General features: G+C 42.6%; 1 protein-coding gene across 1 annotated transcript in view; it reads left to right on the plus strand.

The window, feature by feature from the left end:
* Positions 1 to 12,213, plus strand: part of LOC306736038 (dihydropyridine-sensitive L-type skeletal muscle calcium channel subunit alpha-1-like) — a gene marked incomplete at its 5' end in the record, with an annotated part of 57,434 nt that overhangs the window by 30,968 nt on the left and 14,253 nt on the right. The window contains 16 exons of the mRNA XM_079217618.1: positions 184 to 290; positions 435 to 522; positions 598 to 705; positions 800 to 852; positions 1,261 to 1,407; positions 1,594 to 1,795; positions 3,086 to 3,244; positions 4,160 to 4,270; positions 5,041 to 5,124; positions 5,789 to 5,836; positions 7,356 to 7,382; positions 7,479 to 7,604; positions 7,689 to 7,754; positions 9,954 to 10,045; positions 11,536 to 11,695; positions 11,779 to 11,906. Coding sequence (XP_079073744.1) covers positions 184 to 290; positions 435 to 522; positions 598 to 705; positions 800 to 852; positions 1,261 to 1,407; positions 1,594 to 1,795; positions 3,086 to 3,244; positions 4,160 to 4,270; positions 5,041 to 5,124; positions 5,789 to 5,836; positions 7,356 to 7,382; positions 7,479 to 7,604; positions 7,689 to 7,754; positions 9,954 to 10,045; positions 11,536 to 11,695; positions 11,779 to 11,906 — 1,706 coding nt within the window. The remainder of the gene's footprint in view (positions 1 to 183; positions 291 to 434; positions 523 to 597; positions 706 to 799; positions 853 to 1,260; positions 1,408 to 1,593; positions 1,796 to 3,085; positions 3,245 to 4,159; positions 4,271 to 5,040; positions 5,125 to 5,788; positions 5,837 to 7,355; positions 7,383 to 7,478; positions 7,605 to 7,688; positions 7,755 to 9,953; positions 10,046 to 11,535; positions 11,696 to 11,778; positions 11,907 to 12,213) is intronic.

A 12,213-nucleotide genomic window follows, 5' to 3' on the forward strand; every position in this document is an offset into this window, starting at 1 on the left:
CAGTTTAAAAGCCACAATGGAATATTTGTTTTCAGGTCTTGTCGGAATGACACATGGATGTTGAATTCAGATTGTTAGCCCATCCTTTTCTCCCATATTTGGAATTGATAAGCTATAGGTAGCACCTACAGCAGTAAAGGGTTCTTACAGTTGTGGTGTTCATAATGGATAACTCTTTTTCAGATGACAACATATGGTGCAATTCTTCACGAAGGGTCTTTCTGTCGGAACTCTTTCAACATCTTGGATCTTCTGGTGGTCAGTGTATCTCTCCTCTCAATGGGAATGGAGTAAGTGGAGACGAGACATACCGATGACCTCCTCATGCAAAGAGCTTCATCTTGTGCCATGACCAAACCAGTAGAATAACCAATAATGTATTGCCACAGAGGGAACATCAGTAAATACATTGAGCATTTGTTTGTGTCTTCTAGATCTAGTGCCATCTCTGTGGTGAAGATTCTCAGGGTATTAAGGGTACTCCGGCCCCTGAGGGCCATCAACAGAGCCAAGGGACTGAAGGTATGAGTTGTCTATCGATAAAGTTCAGCCTAATACTGACCTGATTTGTCACCTGTAATTTCTCTATATTCGTAGCACGTCGTCCAGTGTGTGTTTGTTGCTATCAAGACCATTGGAAATATTGTACTGGTCACCATGCTCCTGGACTTCATGTTTGCCTGCATTGGAGTCCAACTTTTCAAAGTGAGAAGACCAAGAAATATGATGGAAACTTGTTATTTAGCACTGCATTTGGCAATGTAAACATTTTCATAAAGACACTTTTTTGCCTTCCCAGGGCACATTCTATGCCTGCACAGATCCTGACAAAATGACTGAGGAAACATGCAAGTAAGCACTGTATTGTGTTATTAGAATGGTGATGCTGAGTAATGCTTCTCTGGGCCTCCACTTCTAGGTTCCTGAGCACCGATGTAGTCGGAGCGAAGGACCTGTTATTCTTCTAATTTTTATTATTATTATCGGGGCCCGAGCACCGTAGTCCTACCCTGGGACCTCACATCAGCGAGTGGACATCCAAACCCTCGTTGCAGAGCACATTCGCACATATTATGTTTTTAGTAGTTTTTTAAAATCTTCACAGGCTTTCATCTGAAATAGTATTCAGAGATCCACTCAAAACATTCAAGGCTTACGCCTTTGCAAAATGACAGGTACTATTTACATATTGAACTTGGCACCCTGGAGAAAAGCTGATTGTGGAGATCTTAACTGTCTTTCCCCTCTACTTTGATTCAGAGGTTGGTATATAAAGTACCAGGAAGGAGCGCTCCATGAACTGGAAGTCCATAAAAGGGAATGGATCAACTCCGAACTAAACTTTGACAATATCCTCAATGGCATGCTGGCTCTCTTCACCATTTCTACCTTTGAAGGATGGCCAAAGTGAGTCCTGATCTGTTCAGTCCAGTTGAAAGGTGTCTATTCATTTCAGGATGTGTAGTTTAGAATTCAGCAGCATCTACCCACTGTATATATAGTTTAGTTAACGGTATCTCCAATCTACTTTCTAATTTTTGTTTGTATATGGCATGTGTGGATTTGTGTGTGACTGTTTCGTCATGTTCCTAGGATACTATATAAAGCCATTGATTCAAACTTGGAGGATAAAGGCCCAATGTACAACAACCGAGTGGCCATCTCAATCTTCTTTATTTTCTACCTCATCCTTATCGCCTTCTTCATGATGAATATATTTGTGGGCTTCGTCATCGTCACCTTCCAGGAGCAAGGAGAGCAGGAGTATAAGGACTGTGAACTGGACAAAAACCAGGTAGGCCGATGTTGAAAATGACTGGACATGAAAGTGAAACTGATTTTGTGTCCACTGTTCGCTAACACTGCTGCTGCCGGTAGTGTCACTCTTGCAGACACTGCGACATGCAGAACTACATATTGTACCGTAAAATTCAGATTACAAAGCGCACCCGTTCATAAGCCGCATCTACTAAATTAACAAAAAGGTTGTATTTAATTCTAAACAAGCTGCGGCGGTGTATAAGCCGCTGTTAAGATTAGCGGTACCTGACAAACTCTCAAAACGACCACCGGAGATGAACACAACACAAAAATAACCCTGTTGGAACATCAGAGATACACTTGTACAATCACATTGTATTTATCCTCGTTACGGGGACCGCTGAAGTCTTCGTCTCCTATATCCGAGTTGAACAGCAACAATGCTGCTTCCTGATTTTGCAGATAGATGAGCCCAGCCTCATATTAAATGTCGGACGAATCTGGGGCATGCTGGGTCGAGGTTCCTGCTGATGCGTCGTCTGCTACGGCTGCTCACAACATTTCAGCTTTTCGAAATCCGTTGATTTCTTCACTCTTCCCCATGCTGTCGCAACCCACTGACAGACCTCCGCGAAGGTGGCTCGTTGCATGCGGCCAGTTTTCGTAAAAGACTTGTCATCCACTTGTCATCCACTGCTTGAACGGACGAGTAACACTGCTGTCAAGGGGCTGAAGATATTTTGTTGTGCCGCAACTGCTGATAAAGTCCTTGCTGGGGACTGAGGTTTGACCCGGCTGTCAACAATTAAATATTTTCTATTGTAAAAATAAGGAATATTTCAAACACTTGTGTTTTACACTGTAGGAGCCCTGGACACGCATTGTTTAACAACAGGCTTCTTGAGTTTATCTTTTCCTCGTCCTGTTGATCAGACACAACAAAGGGGATCAACACTGTCACCATCTGGGGCCAGCTCACCCAAAAAGAGCCAATGGGCTGTTTCTGGTCCCCTCACCCGATGTGGAGTCACTCACCACTGAGCAGCGCTACACAGGCCTTAACCTCTCGAGAGGGTCGGAGCAGAATCTGAGAGTGGACTTGCTCTCTTGAGGATGTCAAGAATCAAGGATGTGATTTGAATGACAAAGTCCATGAGTTCTTTGCCAAAGGAGTTTATGTAAAAATAAATTGAATATCATCTATTATTGTTAGTTTCAACTGTCTGATGTTGCTATTGGCTTCCATCATCCTGATTTATGTTTTTTCTGTTTTAACTTTGTTTAAACTCTGCTTCTCCCTCCCCCTTCTGTTTAACCCCTCCAGCGCCAGTGTGTGCAGTATGCTCTTAAGGCCCGCCCTCTGCGGTGTTATATTCCCAAGAACCCCTATCAGTATCAGGTGTGGTACATCGTCACCTCCTGTTACTTTGAGTACCTCATGTTCCTCCTTATTATGGCCAACACCATGTGTCTGGGAATGCAGGTAAGAATACAACACATTTCACTTACATATAATACATCTTTTGCATTTCTGTCTCATGGTGGGGATCAAAAATTGTGGTGTGGTCAAATATGTATCATAACACCTCACTCGATAGAGTCGAGTGAGGTGTTATGCTCTCCTGTCTTTTTTGTAAAGGAACAAATGCTTGGAATAGTTTTTCTGCATCGTTTTCCGACTGGTTGTGCTTTATTATTACAATAACTTAACTTGGAGTTAGCTGGTTGGTTTGGTTGATTTATAAATATAATTGGGTATCATCTGCAAACAATTAGTGTTTTTTTTATTAATATTGCTTAAAGAAAGTACAGAACCTTATGGGACATGGCATGGTCAATAGGCCCCAAACTGCTTATTGTAGTTTCTTTAATGGCAATTAAGTGGTCCAGTCTCTTTACAAGGATGTGATGTGATGGTGCAAAGGTCATTTGTCATTTTCACCAGTGATGTCAATGAATGGCAGCCTCTATTGTTGAGATCTCTCCACACAATTCAAAACTCAAAGGTTCTAGTTCCAACCAAGCTATGGAAAAGCACTTTAAACAACTGTTGGAAAAGCCAAAAGATGCACTAAACAGCATCCATAATCAATACAAATTGGACTGGTGATGTTCTCAGGACTTGAGATGAGTATGTAAATGATTTGCTCAAGTTCCAGTCTGGTGAGAGGAAACAAAGCCCCAGATACTTGAAGTCCAAACATATGAACAGGGCATAAAAGACTTGAGGAAAAAGCTACGAGTCAGTCGAGTCATCCTAACCCAGATGCTGCTGTCCCTGTCTCTCTAACGAGTGTTAACTGACAAGTCACCTTAGCTCGTGCTATCATACAAGTACAATCACTCTGTCTGACTTTATATGGATGCAGTGGTCGATCTGTTCCTTTTCAACCTACAGCACTGTAACCAGTCAGACCACGTCACTCACCTGTCTGACATGCTGAACGTGATTTTCACTGTGCTCTTCACTGTGGAGATGGTCCTTAAACTTATGGCCTTCAAAGCCAAGGTAAGTCAAAATTCAACGTATTACATTGTCCAGTACTCCCTTTTCAGATGGAGCAGAGATGTCAAGCTCGGATCCCTTGAGTTGCTGTTTCTGCTTTTGTGAGGGAAGCGAAGGTCATGAGCTCAACAACCATCAGATTACAGCAAGTCAGACGGAGGCTACTTTGTTTGTCTCATGCACACAATGTTCAGAGTTAAGCGATACAAGTTACATCGAAAAGAACATACCGATTGCCACAACAGAAAGCTCTGGGGCTACAATCCTTGTCAGTGGGTTGTGAACCTTGAGCAGAACCAGGCTCTGGGCGGGCAGCCATCCACCTCGACTTGCTGTATTTTGTGATATTCATCTGACCTGTGCATGATAAGAGTTGAAGCATCTGAACATGAGCAGATAGGTCAGTAAGGATCCCCAAAAGAATACAGACACAGAGATACAGCAAGTGGATTGAAAGTTACATCCACGAAGACCATCACTGGGAAAACAAACATATAGCGACACCAACCATTGCTAAATCTAGAGAGACAGCGAGTGTGATTCTTCGCCCCGCTATATTACTATATTACTAATATATCAAACGAAAAATTGCATTTCCTACTGAAAATGCGTTGGAATGCTGAAAGCTGAAATATTTGAACTTCCATCTCTCTGTTGTTTTACAAATTGAACTGCGAAAATATATCAATCTCCGACCATAAGGACCCTGGAAACATTACCCTGCATCCATGCTGACATCCAGACACACATCTACTGACCTTGTTTTCTCAAAGGGATATTTTGGAGACCCCTGGAACGTCTTCGACTTTGTCATCGTCATTGGAAGTGTTGTGGACGTGACGCTGAGCGAAATCGATGTGAGTACCATTGCCTTACTCCCATTATTATTTTTTTCGGCACTGTGGATCAGTGGAGCGGGTTGTCTTTCGATCAGAAGATTGGTGGTTCGATCCCAGCCTCAGCTAGTCCTGTCGATGTGACTTTGGGCAAGACACAGAACCCCAAATTGCACCCGAGGGCTGAGTTATCGGTGTGTGAATGACATGTAGTGATGAAGCGTACATTTACCATTTACACACACACAGTTATCTAACACACACTTTGACTATAAGTTCACATTTAAACTGACAGAACATAAATACTGACAAACACGGGAGATTATTACATTGCCTTGACTGATGGTTGCCTAACCTAATCTAACATTACACATAAACTGTACATACTCATGCTGAGTACAAGGTAGCCATATTTAGCTCGAGAAAACGGCCCCAATGTTACTTACTCCTACAATGTAGCCGGTGACAGAAACACTTTCAAAATATAGCACATTTCTGTTAGCGGCCAGCACTCATTTTGTAGCAGCCATTCAAACAGTGTTTACTGAGTGGAGCTAACTGAAGCTAACTGAACCAACAATCTCCCATGTCACTTGTTTTCTGCCACAGGCACACCTTTACAGCTGAACGCTGTCTTTCTTTGCTCAATGACATCACTTCTCTGTTTTGTGTTTCCCTCCAACAGGCAGCACTGGCCTCCACTGGAGGACTGTACTGCCTCCATGGCTGCACTGTAACTATTCACTTGCTTCAATTTTGCATGAAATTCACATGTTGCATGAATTTGTCTGAACAAGTGTTGTACTGACAAAGGTGTGTAAAGGTATGGCATGCTAAGATGATCATAAAATATATTTTACTAGCCTTCTTAATGGTGCATAATATGAGACTGGGGTCATATGGATGGCCTCTAATCGGCTCTCAACATGGTAACCATAGTTTCGTTTCTTTGTTACGCGAACAAAAAAACATTATTTGAGAGCAAATTTCTTGTTTGTAAGTCAATTATTTGTTAGTTTTTCTTCTGAAACTCAAATTTCTGGCTACAATTCAAAAACCTTCGCTCTCAAAACGAAAAGCTCCAAGTTGAGTTTGGACGTAGTGGGCGGGGCATACGCGGCTGAATGAGCTCTGTTTTGTGAAAAGTATTTTAAATGTAGCAGCACTTTGTTTTCATGTTGTTAGTGGAGTCTCTTTTTGAAAGAACGACATGGAGGGCTGCTGGTTTTGACATGCAGCCCCACCTTCTGCTCTCAACGTTGGGCTAACGTTGTCACGCCGGAGCACTAGTGAAAGAACCCAAATGCACGACCCGAGGCAGAGAGTAAAATTCAAAAGGATTCCTTTATTGATAAAGGTAATATTGCAAGGCAGTCAAACTCGGCAGAGGTACAGGCAGGGATCGGGCTTACTCGGAAACGAAGGGACGTCGGAATCAGAACAGGATATCAGGCAGGAAAAACGCTGGTAAGTTGACTCACAGGTGAAGAAAAACGAACTGGCAACGAGACAAGTGAAGCACAGAGTATATATACACACTGGGAGGGGAGTTAACGAGACACAGGTGAAACACATCAGGGCAGGGAGAGGTAATCACACATGAGGAAGTAAAGACAGCAGACATGACACAGGAGGATGATTTCAAAGTAAAACAGGAAGTGACAAGACAACAAAATAAAAGCACTACCGTCTAGTGACGGTTGTGACAAACGTATTGCTCTGTTTGACGAATTGTAGCCAGAAATTCTAGTTTCATAAGCAAAACTAACAAATAATTGACTTACAAACAAGGCATTTGCCCTCAAAACAATAAATAAAGACACAGATTTACTTTCATACACAGACAGCTGAAAACTGTGTGCATTTGGTAATTAAGTCCGTTTCCATGTAGGACCATGAGGGACCATGATGGTCCTGGACTTTGTCGTGTTATCCCTGACAATGTGTACGTTTGTAAATTGCATGAATTACACTGTTATCCTTTAATTGACTGGACATTGGAGCTAATGCTTTCTAGCTTTGGCTCAGCACCAATAGTACATGCATGTTTAATATCTCATTTAGTTTGAACATAAAGCATTGCTCTGCCGCTCATACAAAGGTTCCCTTGATGAAATGGTCAGATGTGAATGTGTTGACACTAAAGTTTGCATTGGAGCATAAGATCAGTTTGGATGGACTCACAAAAGGTATGTTTATTAAAGCCATTTGTCAGAGGGCAGCAGTAGCAAAACCCATGTTTGTTCTTGCAGGCAGTGGATCCCATGCAAGCAATTGCGGTGAGTTGCTTTATTTTTTCTTGAATTGCAGTTTTAGGGAATGTACAAGTTCTCACTATGTGATGGACAATTTTTCCTCTCTGTTTCTCTGAGAAGTCTTCCGAGAACATGAGCGTATCAGTCACATTCTTCAGACTGTTTCGTGTCATGCGTCTTGTGAAACTTCTGAATCGCTCTGAGGGGATACGGAATCTTCTGTGGACCTTCATCAAATCCCTTCAGGTCAGTTTCATCTCTCAGCAAAGTTCAGCCTTGATTTAGCATTTTCATGTCTCTCTGACAGTGCCCTTGTTCATTGTGTTGCAGGCTCTTCCCTATGTGGGCCTGCTTATTCTCATGCTGTTCTTTATATATGCTGTGGTCGGAATGCAGGTACACACACACACACACACACACACACACGCACACGCACACGCACACACACACACACACACACACACACACACACCACCCATTATTTATTATCTCCACTGGCTTCCTGTAAGATCAAGAATCATATTTAAGGTCCTTCTCCTGACCTACAAAGCCTTAACTGGTAAAGCACCATCAGATCTTAAGGAGCTTATAGTGCCACATTACCCCACTAGAGAGCTCATAGTACCATATTACCCCACTAGAGAGCTCATAGTACCATATTACCCCACTAGAGCATTACCCTCACTGAATGCAGGGTTACTTGTGGTTCCCAGAGTCTTAAAAAGTAGGTTGCGGGCTAGAGCTTTCAGTTATCAGGCTCCTCTTCTGTGGAATCAGCTTCCACTTTCAGTCCGGGGGGCAGACAGTCACCTCATTTAAGAGTAGACTGAAGACTGGATAGCGCTTATATTTAGGGCTGGCTCAGGCTTATAGTTAGGGCTGGTTCAGGTTTATAGTTAGGGCTGGCTCAGGTTTATAGTTAGGGCTGGTTCAGGTTTATAGTTAGGGCTGTTTCAGGCTTATAGTTAGGACTGGTTCAGGCTTATAGTTAGGGCTGGCTCAGGTTTATAGTTAGGGCTGGTTCAGGTTTATAGTTAGGGCTGGCTCAGGCTTATAGTTAGGACTGGCTCAGGTTTATAGTTAGGGCTGGCTCAGGTTTATAGTTAGGGCTGGCTCAGGTTTATAGTTAGGGCTGTTTCAGGCTTATAGTTAGGACTGGTTCAGGCTTATAGTTAGGGCTGGCTCAGGTTTATAGTTAGGGCTGGTTCAGGTTTATAGTTAGGGCTGGCTCAGGCTTATAGTTAGGACTGGCTCAGGTTTATAGTTAGGGCTGGCTCAGGCTTATAGTTAGGGCTGGCTCAGGTTTGCCCTGGTCCAGCCCCTAGATATGCTGATATATGCATAGACTGCTGGGGGACATCTTAGGATACACTGAGCTCCACTTTTTCTCTCTCTCCTTCTGTATGAATTCATGTCTCATTAAGGCACATTAATAACTCTAATTCTTGCCGGGAGCCTCTGTGCTTCCTCGCCTCAAGTTTCCATGGATCGTAGCTGTCTGGAGCCGTTCCTGCCTCCTGCCATGCGGCCCTGACAGAAGCAATATATGTCAAGTATACAGAATGAACAATGTAACAGAGTTACAGCACATGAATATGATAACAAGTATTCATATAATGAGTAGTAGGGATGGACCACGATCCAGATAACCACGATTTTATTGTGCGTACTGTGAGGCCGGTTTTGTTAAATAGTTCGCTCTCGTCGGCGTTTCCGGGATTTCATGAGTCGGAATTTAGGTGTGAACCAGGGGGCAGTGAAAGAGACAGTTCTGGTTTTGAGAGGGGCAAGCTGATCGAGGCAGGACGAGAGTGTGTTATTGTAGAGGTTGACCAGGTCTGTGGGGGAGGAGCTAAATGAAGGCTGGAGAGTTTTGCAGGGATGAGGGGCAGATGGACTTCATGTTACAGAGGGTCATGGTGCACGTCTGTTTTGGTTGTGAGCTGGATCAGGAATTCAGATAGGTCGGAGAGGAAGGTAGGTTTTTGTCGGTAATGAATTCATTGATGATTAGGCCTTTGTTGCTTAGTGACCGGATGTTGAACAGAGCAAGTTTCAACGAGTGTTTTGTGATTTGGGTCCTGAGGTTGGCTGAATTCACATGCCGTTTGTTGGGATGACGTAAAAAGGGACGGGGCTTGCGCTGGTGCTGATTCCACAGAGACTGGATTGAGTTGACAGAAGTGGGTTTGCAGATGATGAACTTGCACTGGGAGCCGATGTGGACATCACTGGATGTAAGAGAGGTTGTTTTTGTTTCTGGCTCTGTGAATGCAGTGTGGAAGTGGCACAACAGTGAAGGTAATGGAAGGAGCTGCAGATGAGGGGGTTAATGACAGATTGGGCCAGTAGGGGGAGCTGTCGTGGGAAACTGTGCTTTGAGGTGGCAGCGTAGAAGAAGAGGAGGGGGTATGTGTGTGAAGAGTAAATAGTCAGACAGCATTGTGCACAGCCATCAGCAGGCTGCTACCCAGCTTGTTGAGGTGAAGAGCGGCCCCAGAACAGATTCAAGCTGTCTTTGGTATTACGCAAAGCCAGCGTAGACCGGGTTGCCCTGTGTGGATGTTATCAATCACATGATTCTTTTTTTTGCAGATATTTGGTAAAATTGCATTGGTTGACGGAACATACATCAACAGGAACAATAACTTCCAGACATTCCTTCAGGCTGTGCTGCTGTTGTTCAGGTTGGTGGTCTGTCCCCGGCAGGAATGCTGGGAAAAGTTATGACTTGTTATAGAATCACACAGGACAGAGCAACAGCAGGCGTTGTAATCAATTTCCAATGAATCATGAATTGCAGTATTAAAACACGTTCATAAAGCACATGTTAACATAGTCCTTAACATCTAAATCATTATATGTATCAATAAATGCATGAATACATGACATTTGAATATTTCTTTTATAATTTACTAACACTTTATAAATGATCTCATTAATCATCTATAAGTCATTAATAATTGGTTATATATATATATATATATATTACTTAATTTACAAATGGGGAATCCATCATTTATAAAGTATGAAAACTCAATCATGAAACACATAATAGTCAAGCTTATTAATCAAGAATAAAACATTTAAAACTGTGTTTATGAATTGCGTACTAATAGAAGGAACTAATAGTGTTGGAACAATGCTTTATAAATGATGAATTACATTTTCCAAAGAAGGAATAGAGAAGGGAGACTTTTTTATTAAGGGAGAATTTAAAAAAATGTGTTAATGTTAATGTTAATGTTAATGTGAATGTTAAAAAAAAAGAGCATCCCCTTATATTGTGCTTAATCTTCTCTTAGTATAGGAAGGAGATCAGGCAAGAGATGGGGGCTTCTGATCCTTCCAATGCAGTAAAACACGCCTGCGGGCTACAAGAGGCTAAAGCTACATTATTGCTCTCCTTTTGAGTGAAACAGGAAAATTCTTTAGGAACACCGAAAATATAAATCAAAGACACAGGTCTATTGAAGGCTTCAAAGTGCATCACAGAAAGAGGATCGGTGTGAGCCAAATCGTGGACAAGAGAAAATGTATGTGCAGCAGGAAATAGAAGGCATCTGTGACACACATCACCTAAACAGTTTTTCAAGCTTAACTTTATATAAGTTTGTCCTGTGTAGGGCCTCAAATGAGACGGGGGCTGGGGGGTGCCCTGCTCTGGGACCATTGCCTAAACACAAAGTTAATTCAAGAAATCAAATCAGTTCCACTTTAAGGATGTGTGGCTCTCCAAAGCCGACATTACAAACACATAGGTCCAATCCATCCTTCCTAGTAGATCTGTTCAGGTTCGGTTACCTGTATCAGGTAGGATTCCAAATTCTACTTTTGGTTGCATCCGACATTTGGATGCTGGAGAAGCCCACTTATCTTCAACCAAGTTTCCAAAGCACTTTCAATATAAATAAAAATGTCCTGTTTGCATGGTCCTGTGTGAGAATCAGGTATCATCAGCATACATTGAGACACATTACTGTAGCTTTGTTTTGTGCTTCTGTTGGCATGCCTCTTAATCCTGTTTTCATAAAAACTGTTCACTGTCTCATGGCCATTTTAAACTAATTAAATAACACAGAATTAACAAGACAGCAATGTCCGACTGAGTAATGTGACAGATTGGCTTTTCAGTATCAGGTCAGAGATGTAATGGGAGACGTTTTGATATCTATAGATGCGCTACAGGGGAGGCATGGCACGAAGTGATGCTGGCGTGTATGTACGGGAAGAGGTGTGACCCCAAGTCGGACTTCTTGCCTGGGGAAGAGTACACCTGTGGAGCCAACTTTGCCATCATCTACTTCATGAGTTTCTACATGCTCTGTGCCTTTTTGGTAAAATAATGTTTACAATTATAGTGTTTCTATACTGTACATCACTGCTCCCGGGTTATTATTTGCTCTTCTATCCTTCACAGATCATTAACCTATTTGTGGCGGTCATCATGGATAACTTTGACTACTTGACACGGGATTGGTCCATCCTTGGCCCTCAGCACTTGGACGAGTTCAAGAAAATATGGGCAGAATACGATCCTGAGGCAACGTGAGTGCTTCTGTGTCTGCTTCCAAGAGGAGCATGGCAGAGGTCTCGTAACTATTCTCTAAAAACCCACGGCCTCTCTGCAGTTGAGCAAGGTGAAACTGATTGACAGCTCTCAATATGCTTGTATCCGCTATCTCGTTCTTTTGGTCAGATGTTTTCTGGTGTAATCTGGCCTTCCTGTTCTTCAGTGGTCCCAGTGGTTTGCACCTTGTTGTACACCTTCTGTATTCAGATTCATGAAGGCATCTCTTGATAGTAGACTTTGACAAAGACACGCCTCCCTCCTCCAGAGTATTCTTGACCTCAG

This window comes from Taurulus bubalis (assembly GCF_910589615.1).
Source record: "Taurulus bubalis genome assembly, chromosome: 5".
Lineage (NCBI taxonomy): Eukaryota > Metazoa > Chordata > Actinopteri > Perciformes > Cottidae > Taurulus > Taurulus bubalis.